At 39.6% G+C, this 17657-nt stretch overlaps 1 protein-coding gene across 12 annotated transcripts in view; it reads right to left on the bottom strand.

Moving 5' to 3' along the window:
* The window catches only part of ARHGEF6 (Rac/Cdc42 guanine nucleotide exchange factor 6), a 101977-nt gene that overhangs the window by 21044 nt on the left and 63276 nt on the right, over window positions 1–17657 (bottom strand). For all 12 annotated transcript variants that reach the window (XM_025987826.2, XM_072743356.1, XM_025987827.2 and 9 more), the window contains 3 exons: window positions 16925–17020; window positions 15342–15464; window positions 1020–1158 (listed from right to left, as the gene is read on the bottom strand). In XM_025987826.2, the coding sequence (XP_025843611.1) occupies window positions 1020–1158; window positions 15342–15464; window positions 16925–17020 (358 nt within the window). The remainder of the gene's footprint in view (window positions 1–1019; window positions 1159–15341; window positions 15465–16924; window positions 17021–17657) is intronic.

A 17657-nucleotide genomic window follows, 5' to 3' on the forward strand; every position in this document is an offset into this window, starting at 1 on the left:
CTGTTGATTGGTTTTTAATAAAAGGATCTGGCCTCTTGCTGAAACAGTATTCAATGGTCAGGCATCGTTGCCAATCTTAATATTTAGGAAAGATTATAGCTATGCTGCAGCGATTGCCAATCAACTCTAAGTTTATAAACACAAATGTGAGGGGGCTTTGATGTAGGTCTATGGGTACATAGACAGATCAACTAATATTGGTTATCCTGTTTATGAGTCTTTAAGGAGATTCCAGAATGTTCCAGTGTAACCCAGAGTCAGAAAGCTGAATGATCGCAGTGATCTCAGGGATTTATCCCTGTCTATAAGTGAAAATGGTGTTTATATTTTCCGATGCTTTGCTTTGTTTGTATCCCACAATCAGGCTGGTTCATATACCAGAACAACAGAAAATCTTGGCCAATTTTGACTGAACCACCATCGACAGAGGAGGAGAACCTAAGTCAACTTGAGAGAAGCACTGGGTTTGAGGCTGGGAGGACAAATGATCACAAATATTTTGTAGTAAAGGAGGGACCTCGTGGTTGCAAGATGAATGAATTCCGGGGATCTACTGTACGGCATGGTGGTTATAGTTTCTAGCACTGTATTGTATACTTGCAATTCACTGAGAGTATATTGTAAGTGTTATAAAAAAATTACTTGTAACTGTGTGAGGTGATGGAGGTGTGAATTAACTAGCTTGTGGGAATCATTTCACAATATCTACAGATATTAAACCATCACATGGTACACTTAAAAAAATCACATTGTACAACCTAAACATATATGGTTTTTATTTGTCAATAAAAATGGGAAAAATAAATTAAGTAAAAATAAAACAATCTTAAGAGGGGGGAAAAAAGAATGCCCCCTTTCTATTTTGCTGCATAAAGAGGGACACTAGAAGCCCAGGAAGAGGGAAGACTGGATCAAGTAAAATGTGAAACCAAGGCTTTTCCTGAATTCCTCAGCAGGGTTAGTCTGAAGGGAGACTGGCTGCTTCCTCTAGAGCAGAGGCCCACACACTGCCTTCTTACCTCCATATGCCGTTCCAACTCTTGCAAGAGAGTGACATACTTTTCCAGTCGCATGAATGGTTTGCTGAGGCTGGTTGTTAGAATGAGGATCCCTGGGCTGGACGCACCTTGACTTTCCATGAATTGTTCCAGATCATCACTAGCAAAAGAATGAACATGGTTTTGTTACTGCTTAATGTTCCAAGTAAAAACCCAACATTATTTTCCTGTATTTTCCACAATATAAAACCAGATATAAATCAGTTTTGCTCAACCAAATGCTGTCCAACTCATGTCAGTTCCATTTGATAAACCTTTATTCAGCTCCTGCTATGCAATCAGCCTTGTGCCCAGCACTGGGGCTACTGTGGCAAGCCAGAGTCACTGTGATCCCCTGCTTCATCTGTGCATACAACAATCATTGATTGACATCTACAAATAAATGGGCTCTGTTCTCTGCAGGGGACACAGCAGTGGATGAAATAAAAATCCCTGCCCTCAATTAAGGAGACTGCCCCCACCAACATGGAACATACAGTCTATCAGACGGCCTCCACATACAACTTGAGTCATTTCAAACTTTCTGGTTATTGACTGATAAAATGCCAAGCGGAGCAACTCACCGCATACTCCCTATCATCGGGCACCCACTTGTAATGTTCAGAATCAAGTTCAAAATTCAGATAGCTGCATGTTTCTATGACTAGCCACAAAGTCACTTAGCCTAGGATCTGAAACCAGCACAGCAGGCTACACAGACAGTTCCATAAGGCAGCAATTGGGTTAAAAGAAAAAGACCACTAATATGTTATGAACCATGCCCTATAAGCTTGGGCTTTTCTTTTCTGCTTTTTTGCACCGTCCTAATTGTCTCCTTTCTAGCAACGTGATCCTGAGTCCTGGGGCTGCAAGATCATTTTAATATTCATTTGTGCAAAATAAAATTAAAGAAGGACACCCACTGCCTACCTGACAGCATATTCTGAAACTTCTGCTTCTGACTGGGCCCCCTCTGCCTCCTTGCTTGCTTGTGCATAGCCAATCAGTCTCAAGTTGATGCCTTTCCATTCCCGCTGCCACTGCCGCGGTTCAGACCTTTATCTCATACCATCTGGTTCACTCCAAGAGTCCAACTGGTCTCCTGGCTTCCAGCCTTTTTGGCTTCCAAGCTGGCCTGCAGACTACCACTCTAATCCTGTTGCTTTCTACTCAAGAACCTCTGATTGCCTACAAACTCAAGCCCACACTTTTTACCTCCCACTGGTCCCACCAATCTTTCTCATCACTCTCGATCATGAACTATCTACTTCAAAATGACTTATTCTCCCTAGAAGACAGCTCAGGCAGGCAGTTCCTAACCATGGCATGTTGCAATCAGTGGTGAAAGGTTTTCAGAGAAACTTGCTATTGGCAGTAAAATACTGGGTGGTGGGGTGGGGATGGGATGGATTGTAGGTTATCCTATTAATAGACACACTCTTTTCTTGGACTTTTGTGAGTGGGAGAGAAAGGGATGGGGTTTCAGCTAACACCCCAGCAACCTGGAGCCATGCAGGGTCACATGTATGTCAGAGGGAAAATGGACTAGGAATCACTGCTTTGATGGAAGCTGGATGGTATCTGAGTGGCCACACCTGACAATCCATGCTGAGTATTGTATCTATGTTTGCCGTCTTGCCCCAGAAGCCCCTGGGAGGAGGGAAGAACTCTGGACCTGGAGTCATGAATTAGGGCTGGTGCCTCTGGATCAGTTACCTGGACTCAGCTGACTCATTTGTAAGACAGGGATTATATCTACTTCCTACTAAATTCTGAAGATTCACTACTGGGGTTCAGAAGGTGACTTGTTTCATGCTAAGATCTTCACAAACATTCATTCCTATTTAATATGCACAGTGGCACTTCAACCCAGGTGTTATCCTCATTTTACAGATGAGAAGCCTGAGACTCAGGAAGAGTAATTGGAAGTAAATGGCTAAATTGGGGTTCACGCCCAGGTCTGAAGTCAAAGCCTCAAGTCTTTCCATGACACCACATGCCTTTGTGTAGAAAAGTATTTTGTAAACTTTAAAGTAGCCTATAAATGCATTTATATTACTATTATTACTATGCCAAGACAAATACCTTGCTAAAATCACATCTCTAAAAACTACCATTAAGCTGTGATTTCCAGCTTAATGGAAACTCAATTGATGTTAAATTTCCAACCAAGAGCATAAAGTGCACAAAGAGGTTTAAAAATTCATTGCATATAAAATATAATTAGGAAAATAACTTGAATTTGGAGAGTGCATTTGAATAGAAATGTAATTTAGAGAAAATCACTTTCCTAATTTCTTTTCAATTAGGTAAACAAGTCTTATTTTTTTTTCTCTCCATGACTAAATAAATGCCCCCTGTCCTCAGTGTTCTACACTAATTGATACAAGGCTTACAACAATTAAAAGCAAATGCTAACGTGTATTTTGTTATTACTTTCCATGCCACATTCTAACTTTTAGGCTTGCTAAATATCATAAAAGAGGGTCTTTAAAATTTTTTCCACTTAACATGAGATCATCAGCTATTGGGAAGAAATGAGCATTTTTACTAGTGCAACAAATGAACAAAACTGTCTTAATAAAGCCACTGCCCAGTACAATAACTAGATCCTACAAGACACATTTTACTTGGCCAAATAAACTTAATCCACAAATTAAGGTCATTATACAAAAATGTAAGATTCAAATATCTATTGTTATATCAAAGAACAAGCTGTCTTTAAAATGCGGTTTTTAATTTTATATAGCCTGTTGGAAATGTCAGTGGGTTAAGACTTGTTTTTCAAGCTTCACATGTTCTGTACACATGATGTGATACAAGAGAAGCAGTTCTCAATGTATGAATGCTGTTTTAGACTCAATATACCTTTATCTCACAGAATACATGGTGGATGGGGTTCTGGGATGTTTTGGGTTAGGCTAGAAAGCTCCAGAAAATGATCCTAACTTCTAATACTTCTACAGAGGTTAACCATATCATGTAAGAGTGTTTCTGTGGAATATTTGCATAGATTTCTACTTTGAGGATGAGAAGTCTACCTAAAATAGCTGGAAAAGGATCAGATATTCCCCCCCACACACACTTCCTTCCTCCCCCTGCCCTGCTTTCATGGAAATCACTGTGGCCTAGAAAGGGGGAAGTGAGGCCTGAGGAGCTGAAGGCCTGGACCTCTGGCCAGTGGGAAATCCCAGGGATGCCACTCAAATGGGTTAGGTGGATCCCTATTATCCCTTTATTCATTCATCTAGTCCCAGAGCCAAGGCTGTCTGCTTCTTTTTCATCCCCGCCACTTTTTGTTTGTGATCTGTCCCACGTGTGCTCCCTCCCCCGGTTCCTCAAAGACACAGACAGAACCGAACCCAGTCTCAGAATGTTCCCTAGGCTCCTTGTCCCTGGAACGAATACACAACACAACTTTGGGTTTTTCCTCCAAGTTTTCATTGCTGACAACAGGGTAAACAATATGACAACAAGAGGGACCAGGCACAGTGGTGACATGGAGCCTGAGGTAGGACTAGATCCGGTGTCTCCAGGATCACGCCCTGAACTGAAGACGGCTAAACCACTAAACCGCTGAGCCACCGGGGCTGCCCACCTTGCTCTCTCTTTCAATCTGAGTCCCTTCCCTTGTGAAAAGGATGGGAGACACACCAAAGCACGGGAGAGAAGTGGGTATTTTTGTAAGGGAGCACTTATTCCCAGGAAGAAACAAGAGCTACAGTAATAAGCCTGAAAGGGAAAGAGAGGGGAAATCCCAAAAGACCTCAACCAGGGGATAACAAAAGACTGGGGCAGCCATTCAAATATATGTAAATATGGGGACACATCAAAGTTGGGGTCTGCTTCTATATCCATATTCAGATGATACATCACTGCATTCTTAACAAGGTGCCAACATGTAATGAATTTCAAAGCTGTAGGTCTTTGCCAAATGTCAGGTATATTTCTGGTATGATGCTGCCATCTGCAGGCCGAAAGGAAGAAGTTCAACTGACTGGCCTGTTTAGGCTCCAGTGGTTCTCCAGTGTCTAAGCATCCACAGATTTCGGTCGGGAAAGAACAGAAATCCACCAATATCCTTATTTCGGCTGACACTTTCATCTAAAACAGGATTTTAGGGGTGCCTGTGTGGCACAGCCAGTTAAACACCGACTCTTGGTTTCAGCTCAGGGTCATGAGATCGAGCCCCACATCAGGGTTCCATGATCAGTGGGGAGTCTGCTTGGGGTTCTCTCTCTCTCTCTCTCCCTCTCTCTCTGCCCCTATCCCATCTCTCTCTCTCTCTCTCTCTCTCTCTCTCTCTCTCTCTCTCTCTCTCTCAAATAAATAAATAAATCTTGCTTTTAAAAAAAACAATAAAACAGGATTTTAGACTGAAATTTCATTCACCTATACCTTGTCTCTAGTCTTCAGCATAATTTGCCCACAAGATACATGTAAAAGAGCTGAGATTATATTAGAAACACATCTGGGGAAACCTCCAAGGATTTCAATTTAATTTTCACCCCTTATATACAAATAAAAGGTAATATAAAAATTCAGTTCTATGGGACTCCAATGAGTCTTCCATCATTTCAAGGTATATTATAAAATTCTCAAAAAACACCACTAACCAAAATGAAGTAAATAGGATATGATAATCCCCCCAAAGTTGAGAACCTTTAAATTAACTCTCTAACAAACTTTTTTTTTAAGATTTTGTTTATTTATTCATGAGAGACAGAGAGAGGCAGAGACACAGGCAGAGGGAGAAGCAGGCTCCATGCAAGGAGCCCGATGTGGGACTCGACCCCAGGAATCCGGGATCACACCCTGAGCCAAAGGCAGGCGCTCAACCACTGAGCCACTCAGGCATCCCTGTAACAAACTTTAAATCATAATGGTTGAAGGAATCTCTACTGTTATTTACAAAATTAAAATCCTAATGTGGGTAAATGCAGTCATAACATTCTAGCACACAGAGTTACAACCGAAACTTCTCTGAACACTATAGAAGTCGGCTCCTGGAGGTACACCATTTCTTTCTGGAATTGACTTTCTCAGGTTAAAAGGAAAAGAAAATGTGCTCATATTCTAACATGAGGGGGATCTCTTTTTATTGGTATTAAGAAATTTGTCTTTATACACACAAGATGTTTATCCACCACAGGAAAAATGCTTCTGGGTATTTTTTTCTTAATTGAAGATAGATAGTAAAGTATGAAAACATTTCTGGAAATGATAAAACCAAATTCAGGACTGTGGCTCCCTGTGGCATCGGAGGGAGGAACAGGAAATAGGAGAGAGTACATATAGGACTATGACTGCAGCTAGAATTTGTTTGTTAAGCTGAATGGTGGCTACCTGGGTGGACTTTATTTTATTTCTGTTTTTTGTATGCTGGAAATGCCGCATACAACTTTCTTCTAAAAAGTAACTAATGGCTGGTAGCAAATGAATAAAGTAGAAATAAGGAGTGGTGACAACTGCCTTGTGCTAAATACTGGGTACTTTGTAGACATTATCTTATTTAATCCCCACACAAACCTGCAGGTTGGTGGAAACTATAAAAGCAACCATTTCAGGTCTCCAGAAATTGTTCTAATGGCATAATGATAAGTGAAAGAACATTTATTCAAGAAAACATTCCAATCCTCAGAACAAGGAGAGTACCTGGCATTTGACCATGAACCTGCTATCTTCCTCTCTCCTTCCCTCCCCGCTCAGCTTGATGGAGGCTCTACCTCTTGCAAGTGTGGCCAAGACTTCAGGTCTCCCTCCCTCTCCCCTCAGCTCCCAATCCAAGGACACAATACCTCACTAGCATCTCTCATCTGCTTAAACTTTAAGCTGAAGAAGCCAATTCCTAGCCAGCATGGCTAAGAGGTGGAGGCTTCCTTCTCTATTCAGCCACACACACACACAGACACAGGAAGAAGGCTCTATCCCTGCAGTGGCAGGCTGAAAACACTGGACCCAACACCTTCACCCCTACTCACTTGCTGGGCAGAGATTTTGTGCTGGGAGAGGCAAGCAGAGAAGACCAGAGGCTAGTGCCCTACCCAGTGCCCAAAACAGTGGCACAAAGATTTTTCCCAGGGAGGAAGGCAGCCTACAGGAACAGAGAGTTCTGAGGCTCTCCCCAGAGGAACTGGTTTTAGTTGAAAAAAAGTGTGAGGGGTGAGGGAATGGGGTAACTGGGTGATGGGCATGAAGGAGGGCATGTGATATGATGGGCACTGGGTGTTATATGCAACTGATGAATCACTGAAAACTACATCTGAAATAAATGATGTACCAGATGTTAGCTAATTGAATTTAAATTTTTAAAAAAGGAAAAAGAAAAAAAAATGTGGGGAGGGGTGCCTGGCTGGTTCAGTTGGTAGACCATGTGACTCTTGATCTCAGCGTCATGAGCTAGAGCCCCATGTTGGGTGTAGAGCCTACTTTTTAAAAAAAGGAAAAAAGAAAAAGAGTGTGAGGAAATCCAAACCTTAAAGGTTCTTGCAAAAACAATGAAGATTTTGGTGATGAGGAAAAGAAGAGGATGCTGGCAGCTCTTTTTAATTAAGAGCAAGAATGTAAACCATAAGCCAGTTAGGTCACTAGAAAGTACCAAGGAAAGACACAGCTAAGAAGGGTCAGAACACACTTCAAAGATTTGTCTCAAAAACTACCCCTGCCTGAACTTCATTGGATTGGATGACAGATCAATTTATGTCCCACAGGGGATTGTCAAAACCATGAGAGCAATCCACTGGAAGTTAGTGGAGCCTAACAGCTGGATCTGATGCAGAATTGGGTAGACAGCTTAACAGGAAAATCAGGGAGAGATGGTCAAAGAGAACCCTGCTAAAACCACCATCCTTTCAGGGTGACTGTGTGCATGACCAGGGCTATGCCCTCTGAAGGATGACGTCAGAGGTGCACACTGTGGGTGAAACAGGCGTCACTAAGAGAGACTATCAAGTAACTAAACAAACAAATAAGCGAACAATAACAACAACACACACCCAAGAGGAGAGAAAGGAATCAGTATCCAGAGTTTCTAACCCTAAAATTGCATAGTGTCTAGTTTACAACAACAAAGTGTCTAGTCACTAGACAACATAGTGTCTAGTTTACAACAACAACATGCAAAGAAACAGGAATGTGTGACCCATACACAGGAGATAAAAAGAGATAATAAAAATTGTGTGAGTTACAAGACTTCAAAGCCATTATAAATGTGCTCTAAGAACAAAAGGAAACCATGCTGATTAAAGGGGAAAGAAGAGAAAATGAGTGGGAAATAGAGAGGGTGACAGAACACGAGAGCGTCCTAAGTCTGGGAAATGAATAAGGGGTAGTGGAAGGGGAGGTGGGTGGGGGGATGGGGTGACTGGGTGACGGGCACTGAGGGGGGCACTTGATGGGATGAGCACTGGGTGTTATACTATATGTTGGCAAATCGAACTCCAATAAAAAAATAACAACAAAAGAAGGAAACCATGCTTAAAGAACTAAAGGAAGCTATAATGACAATGTCTCACCAGAGAGTATCAGTGAAGAGACAGAAATTGTTTTTTTAAAAAGAACCAAATAGAAGTTCTGGGGTTAAAAAATACAATATCTGAGATTTTAAAATTCACTGGAGATGCTAAGTGGTAGATGTGAACTGACAGAAGAAAGAATCAGTAACTTTAATGATAGATTCAGAGAGATAATGTAATCTGAGAAAACAGGGGTGGGGCAGGGAAAAACGAATAAAGAAAAGTGAACCAGCCTCAGAGAAATGTGGGGCATCTTTGAGCACAACAGCATATGAATCATGACAGTCCCAAAGGAGAAAAGAGAGAATGGAGCAGAAAAAAATATTTGAAGATGTAATGACTGAAAACTTCCCAAACTTGAGGAAAATGTTGATCTATGTAGCCAAGAAACTCCATGAATTCCAAGTAGGACAGGTGCAAAGAGATCCATATACAAATTGTAGTAAAAATGCTGAGAGACAAAAAAAAAAAGAGAAAATCTTAAAAATAGAAAGAGAAAACTGATTATAGGCTAGGGAACCCGAATAAGATTAACCACTAATCTCTCATCAGAATTAATATGGGCCCAGAGGCAGTGAAATGACATATACCCAAGGTAAAGAAATGAAACTGCGCACCAAGAATTCTATATCCATCCAAACTATTTTTCCAAAATTTAGGTGGAATGGAAACATTCCCCAATAAACAAAACCAAAGAATTACTTGCTGGAAGACCCAGCTTACAAGAAAATATTAAAGTTACATGAGAAAATTAAGTAAATCCAGATGTAAATTCAAATCTACATGTAAAAAGAGCACCAGCAAAGGTAGTCATGCAATTGTGAAAGACATATTTACATATTTCTCCTTTTTCTCTTAACTAGTATAAAAATGATTGTGTAAAGCAATATATCATAATATCATTGGGCCTGTAACATATTGAAATGTAATATATTTTACAAGCACAGCACAGTGGCAGTGGGTGGGAGGAAAGCACTATTGGAGTAAGTATATGATACCAGATAGTAACTCAAATCCACAGGAAGAAATTAAGATAAACACATACTAAAAGTGAATGTTAATATAACAGATGCTCTAAATATATCCTTGTTCTCCTTTCCCTCTCTGTTTCATTAATACACATAGCATTACATAAAATAATATTTACAACAATGTATTTCTGGGTTTATAGCATATAGATATAATATGTATAACAGTAGCCCCAAATGAGAAGAGACAGGGTATACGAGGAGTAACATTAGTTTATCACACTAGAATTAATTTAGTGTGAATATAAAGGGGATTCTGATAAGTTAAGATATATATGGAAAGTCTCAAAGCAACCACCAAAAACAGAATTCAAAAAAATCATTAAAGGACTTCTGGTTTCAGCTCTGACATATAGAGTTTGGAAGGCATCCTTACTATTCTCCCAAGAAAAAAACCACTGGACTAATTGAAAATCAATGACTTTCCTTAGATCCACTGGGAAATGAGATGACAGGGAAACCCCTCCGCCCCAAATCTGGAAAGGCAGGAAAATACAGAGAATTAAAACAGAGATCTGCTTCCCTGAAGGAGAAGCCATGGGAGCCAGTAACTGGTAGAAACACTCAAATGCTAATTTTGATGAATTTTAAGAGTCTACGTATGGACTAGCTGAACAGTTAAAAAGTCCCAGGGGCCTAGTCTCAGGATCCCTTTGCATCCAAGAGTCCACTCAAGTTCTCAAGGCAAAGATTATAGAAAAATCTCCTCGCATATTGTTCTTACACTTAGAAATCTGTTGAGGGTATATCTCATGCTATATATATTTTCTGCCACAATAAAAATAAAAGGGAAAAGAATTTTTTTTAAGTGGAGGAGAGGAGCACCTGGGAGGCTCAGTCAGTTCTGAGTCTGACTCAATCTCTGCTCGGGTCTTGATCTCAGAATCATAAGTTCAAGCCTTGCATTGGGCTTCACACTGGGAGTGGAGCCTACTTTTTAAAAAATGTGGAGGAAAAATACTTCCTCAGGCAAACAAAAACTGAGAGAAATTATCACCAGTAGACCACCTTCGCAAAGATTGTTAAAAGAAGTTCTTCAGAGAGAAATAAACTTAGACCTACATAAAAAGGGAAGAGTGCCAGAGAATAATACATGCAAGTGAAAGAAAACCTTTTTCTGATTCTTTTTTTTTAAAGATTTTATTTATTCATTCATTCATTCATTCATTCATTCATTCATGATAGACACAGAGACAGAGAGAGAGGCAGAGACACAGGCAGAGGGAGAAGCAGGCTCCATGCCGGGAGCCCGACGCAGGACTCGATCCCAGGACTCCAGGATCGCGCCCCAGGCCAAAGGCAGGCGCCAAACCGCTGAGCCACCCAGTGATCCCCCCCTTTTCTGATTCTTAATGGATCTAATAGATAACTGTTCAAAGTAATAATAGTGACAATATATCAGGTGATTTTACCTTATGGATAAATGAAGTGAATGAGAACAATGTTGTAAGAGATGAGGGGGAATTGAGAATACCACCTATGAATTCAAAGTGTTATATGAAAGTGCTGTTAGTTATAAATGGCTATTATAAACTCTAGGGAAACCACTAACGTTTTTTCAGAAGTATAATATGCTAGGAGAGAAGATAAAATGAAATCACATAAAACATTTAACTAAAACCAGAGAAGTCAGTAAAAGTGGGGTAGTAAAGAAACAGAACAAGTACAATAAATAGCAAACAGTTATAGGGACACCTGGGTGGCTCAGTGGTTGAGCATCTGACTTTGACTCAGGTCCCAGGATCCCGGGGTCCTGGGATTGAGTCCTGCGAGGAGCCTGCTTCTCCCTCTGCCTATGTCTCTGCCTCTCTCTGTGTGTCTCTCATGAATAAATAAAATATTTTTAAAATATTTAAAAAAAGAAAACTGTTATAAACATGGTAAACATGAATCCAACTATATCAATAATCACTTTAAATGTAAATGGTTTCAATATGCCAATTAAAAGACAAAGGCTGTCAGAGTGGATTAAAAAACAAGACACAACTGTATATTGTCTATGAGATATAAATAGAATAAAAGGGAAAGGATGAAAAATATATGTCAAAAATGTGCTGGGTTAGCTACATTAATTTCAGAAAAAGCTACATCAGAACAAGGAAAATTATAAGGGATAAAGAGGGAGCATTACATAAAGATAAAAGGGCCAATTCCCCAACAAGACAAAACAATCCTTAATGTGAATACACCTAACAACGGTACAACAAAACACATGAGGCAAACATTAATAGAACTGAAAGGAGAAACAGATAAATCCACTATTGTGGTTAGAAACCTCAACACTCCTCTATCAGTAATCAACAGATCCAGCAGATAGAAAATTAGTAAAGACATAGCTGAAGTAGACAGTGCCGTCAACCTAGTAATCTCATTTACATTTATAGAATATTTCATCTAACCACAGAAAAATATACATTGTTCTGAAGCTCAAGTGGAGCATTCACCAAGATAATCCAATTCTGAGACATAAAACAATGTAACAAATTTATAGGAATAGAAATCAACAAAGGGTGCTGGGACATTAGACTTACACACACAAAAGAATGAACTTGGACCCCTCCCTCATACCATATGCAGAAATTAACTCAAAAATGGATTAAAGAGCTAAATGTAAGAGATAACACTATAAAATTCTTAAATAGGCATAAATTCTCATGACCTGGATTAGGCAATAGTTTTTTAGCTAAAACATCAAAAGCACAAGCAACAGTAGGAAAATAGATATGATGGATGTCATCAAAATTAAACTTAAAATTAAAACTTTTGTGCTTCATAGGGTACCATCAAGAAAGTGAAAAGACAACATACAAACTGGGAGAAAATTTTTGCAAATCATGTATCTGATATGAGGAATATATAAAGAAGTGTTACAACTCCACAATGAAAAGATAGCCCAACTAAACAACAGGCAAAGGATTTAAACAAACATATTTTCAAAGAAGATCTTATAATAGCCAACAAGCATGTGCAACCATGTTCAACATCATTAGCCATTGGAAAGAAGGAAAGTGACCGCTACTGGCTATTAGGTTTCTTTTGGGGGAGATGAAAATGTTTTGAAACCAAATGGTGGTGATGGTTGCCCAACCTGGTGAATATATTAACAACCACTTAATTATACACTTTAAAATGGTGCATTTCTGGGACGCCTGGGTGACTGAGTCAGTTGAGCACCCGACTCTTGATTTTGGTTCATGATCTCAGGGTTGTGGGATCAAGCTCCATGTGGGGCTCTGTACTCAGTGGGGAGTCTGCCTGAGGATTTTTCTCCCTCCCCCTCTGCCCCTCTCCCCAGCTCGTGTGTGTGCGCGCGCGCGCGCGTGTTCACACACTCTCTTTTACTCTCTCTGTAAAATAAATAGAGACACCTGGGTGGCTTAGTGGATGAGTATCTGCCTTTGGCTCAGGGTATAATCCTGGGGTCCTGGGAGCAAGTTCCACATCAGGTTCCCAGCAGGGAGCCTGCTTCTCCCTCTGCCTGTGTCTCTGCTTCTCTCTCTCTCATTAATAAATAAATAAAATCTGTTTTAAAAAATGAGGTATCTAAATAATGGAATCTTCTGTGGGGATTTTAAAAATGAGGTACTGGGGGATCCCTGGGTGGCTCAGCGGTTTAGTGCCTGCCTTCAGTCCAGGGTGTGATCCTGGAGACCCGGGATCAAGTCCCATGTCGGGCTCCCTGCCAGGAGTCTGCTTCTCCCTCTGCCTGTGTCTCTGCTTCTTTCTCTTTCTCATTAATAAATAAATAAAAATCTCTTTTAAAAAATGAGGTACAAATAAGTACTACAACACGATGAAGCTTGAAAACATGACGAGTAAAGAAAGCTAAACATAAAAGGCCTTGTAGTGTGTGACTCCACTTAAATGAAATGTCTAAAATTAGCAAATCCAGAGTGACGTAAAGTACTTTAGGGGTTGCCTTGGAATGGCAATGGAGGGTGCCTGCTAACGAGCATGGGATTGTTTGGGGAGTGATGAAAATGTTGTTCAATTGATTGTGGTGATGGTTGCACAACTCTGAATATGCTAAAAATAATTCAACTGTATGCTTCAAATGGGTGAATTGCATGGTATGTGAATTAGAATTCAATAAGGCTGGTAGATAAAAAAGGAAATGGTAACGCTTTCATTCTCTCTTTTTTGGTAATGTTTTATTTTTTAAGCTGGGTGGTGTGTATACGAGTGTTCATTTTATTGTAATTCTTTAAATTTCCATTTAAATTATACTTTGTAGGGAATACATATATATCTTAATAAAAATATTTTTTTAGAAGTGTGATAGACCTGGATGCTAATTCTGGCTCAACTACTTAAGAGCTGTGAGCTCTCCGGCAGATTACTTGACCTTCCACTGTCTTATCTGTAAAGCAGTGAAGGTAGTAATAGTAATTCCCTCATAGGCTCTTATGTGCCTGGTGCACTGTCAGTGCTATTATTAGCTAGTATTAGCTATAAGGAGTTCAGCCCTTGCCTAAATAACTCAGAATCATGGCCTCTCTGTCTTTAAACTCCAACTTCCATATTTGCTATTCTACAAGAACTTATGACTTTGATCAGGAGAAGAAAATTGATCTCCAAGCAGGACCCACTGAATTCTACCTTAAGAATCCTTACTTATTGGCTCTCTAAATTCAATAAAAGTCCTAACCAACCAGGATAAAACCCAAATTTCTACCACTTCTGAGGGTTCGTGTCAACTAGTGTTCCAGTCTGGCTCTGGGGGTTCAAGTCTGAGCCAGATTAAGAGAAGAATATTCTTTCCGGTTTCCAGTCCTGAGGAATCCATATCCATTCTGAGTCTCATTTCCGGGTCAAGTACTAAGAGACTCTGTGTGGTGTTCTTGCTATTGTCTTCCTCCTCCTGACCCCCACACTAGATTTCTAGCACATGATTTCAAAGTCCAAACTGTATCTTTAAACCTATCATCCAGGGTTCTGGTCCAGATGAATGCATCAGTGAATGCTTCAGGGCTGGGAAAGGAGATGGTGAGGAAGGGTAAGAGAGATACAAGCTTATCTGGGTCCCTCGCAAGGACTCTTAAAGGAGATACCATTTCGTTGTTCCCCATGAATTGTGAACAATTTATATTCATGTACAATTATTATCACAGCCCGTTGCTTAAAACGCCTGCCAGATAGTTCACACTGCTGGTTTCCTTCTGCCCTTACAGAGTAATGAGTATCTGCCTTTGAGCCATAGCACTGTTTGAAACTTCCCCCACCAGAGAACGGGAAAGAGAAAAAAGGAATGAACCCAGGCCCTTTAGCCTTCTGTCAGCAACTCAGATCAATCATTCACTGGGATGAGGAAAGGCTAAAACACTGGATCTAAATGGAGTTTTGCTTCAGGAAATCTTTCCCTGATCTTCCCTCATCCCACACTAAGCTGGTACCACACTGCAAAGTCTCACAGCACCCTTTTAATTACCCTTTTGTAATGCCACATGTTTATGACATTTCATTTCATGTCTGTATTTCCCTTGAGATTCTATGCTCCAGGAGGGAAGGGACTTCCTCTTCCTTGTTTGCTACTGTATCCCCCCTCAGCTAGTATGGGTCTCTGCACATAGCAAATGCTCAGGAAATGATCTGACAGACCAAAGAGACAGACTAGCAATCCATGTAATGACAGATTAACTCCTGCAATTGTGAAGGGGGATAATCAAAAGTCCAACTGGACACCTTGGATTTCTAAAGGAAGTGGTTCTAGGAAAGGATCTCACTGCAGAATGGCTTATTTGGGCAAACAGTTAACAATTTACCTGTGCTGTGTGAGTACATTGACAGCTGAGGGGTGATTTGCACAGTAAGCCAGATACATAGATTTAAAATGAGGCATGAGGTTCAGCAGACAACCTCCTACTTTGTGTTGGTTTTCTGGAAACCTGTAAGTAAGACAGATGAAACACAGAATGTAAAATATGAAACAAGGGACAAAGGAAGAAGATTACCAATCAAGCCTGGCTACATGCGAACCTTTTGAATTATTTTGCGAAAGTTAAAAGAGAAAATATGTTCTAACCACTTTCTCCATGGAATGTAAGTTCTTGACCACCACCTTATTTTTTGTTTTTTGAAGGGATAATTGACCACCACTTTAAACTTGAGCCGCCAAACACAGAACCAATAAATAGGGGCTAGATGCTTACTTGAAATTACTAGGTAGGGTTTTTTTTAAAAGATATTTGTTCAAATTATAATATTCAAAATTTTAGCCAGGCACACAAAAAATACTCTTGGCTAATTTATATGAAGTTAAAGGACAGACAAAAGTAATCAAATCTAAAAATGACACATCACAAAGGAATATTATGCAGTCTTCGTGGCTCGGTGGTCGCTAGGCAGGATGGCCTCAAGACTAATTATTTTAAGTTACAAGCCACCTGTCTTCATTTGTAGACAAATCAGAAAAGTGCAAGAAAAAAATTATTCAGCATTCCACTGTTCACAGACAGCTATTAGAACAATTTTGGCATGTTCCTTTGTCTTCCTTCTACATGTTTCTCTATAAAATGGAAAACAAAGATTACAAATCTAGTTTGTAACTGGTTCCTCTCAGTGACTTATCTTTCCACATCAATAAGCTGGATCGTATCAGTATTTAGGATGGCTTCTCAGGTCTCTTTGGTATAGGCTCTTACCATCTTCCTTCCTGGATGACCACCTGTGTCCCAGAAAGCTCAAGAAACAGGCAATCACCCCAATTTCCCTGTAGACAATGAAACTTCTCCGAGATACAGTGCTTGGAAAATTAATCTTGCTACAAAAATATATTGCCTGATGATCTTTACAGTCCATTCTGTATATGAAGTTGAACACCTCAATTATTGAGCTAGCCATCAAATATGTATTGTGGGTCACATAGATATACTTTCCTTTCCCCACTTTTTTGTGTATTTCAACTATTAATATAATAGACAAGATAGCAGGAGTGATTTAAAGAGAAAAAGCAGCTTATGCAACTGAATGAATCATCTGACTAATTTTTCCAAGTAATTTGCAGTATACAAAAGAAAATATCTAATCAATGTCAAAGGCATCGTCCATGGTCAGTTGAGACCTTATTTGCCTCTTACACTGATCAGGAGCAGTAAACCAAAACAATTTTTAAATAAAATCAGAAAAAACGTACTGCATGGAGAGCCCTGATATACAATGCATTAGTGGTTTGGCTCTGTAAATACCACCACCTAGTGGGTTTTTCTCTATACAGGACAATTTATCAACGTTGTAACAAATGAGTAAATATAAAGTACCCCTATCTAAGACAACAGGTAAAGGGTAAACAAAAGACACCAAAGAAATGGTATTGCTGGCTACCCTAATGGCAACACCCAACACTTACTTTGAACATTCTTCCAAGGCTTGGCAGAGTGTCTGTTGAAATGAGCATACTTCCTCAAAGTTCCCCAATAAAGATGTAAACTCCACAGTACTCAGACTGAAAAAAAAAAAAAAAACACACACATGGTTTCAGTAAATAGAACTTCAGGATGATTCCAGTTACCTACCTCTAGTCTAGTGAGATGATTATTTGCTAAAAATTGGCAAATGGGATGAGGGAAGGGCAATCTCTAGATTTTAACTTTCACTTTTTAATTTACAACAACTCTGTGGTCTTAAACAACTTTTAAAAGTGTCTTTCCTTGATTTATTTTTTCTATAATAAGAATAATGATTCCAGAGCAGACAAGTGTTTATAAAAGACATTTAGGTGTTTCACAATGCAATGAGTGAACAAATAACAAGTGTGTAATATTTAAGTATCTAAATAGGCAAAATACATCATGGCTGGGGAATAAATGTAAAAAATTTTGAGTATTCTCTTCTAGAGGAGCTGGGAGATTAATTGAAAGATATTATATATTCTCATAGATTGCACTGGGAAAAATTGCAAAATCCACTTTCTCCCAATTTAATGCTCATAAATCAATAAAAGGAAATCTTCATGAGAGGAAGTAGAGGAGAAGAAAATAGTACTGATTTATTTGCTTGTTTTCTTGCTTGTTTGTTTGTGGAATGGAATAGAGCAAATAAAGGCCAACTGAAAAATTTTATCCAGAGCCTCTGTACTATGA

This window comes from Vulpes vulpes, chromosome X (genome assembly GCF_048418805.1).
Source record: "Vulpes vulpes isolate BD-2025 chromosome X, VulVul3, whole genome shotgun sequence".
Taxonomy (NCBI): Eukaryota; Metazoa; Chordata; class Mammalia; order Carnivora; family Canidae; genus Vulpes; species Vulpes vulpes.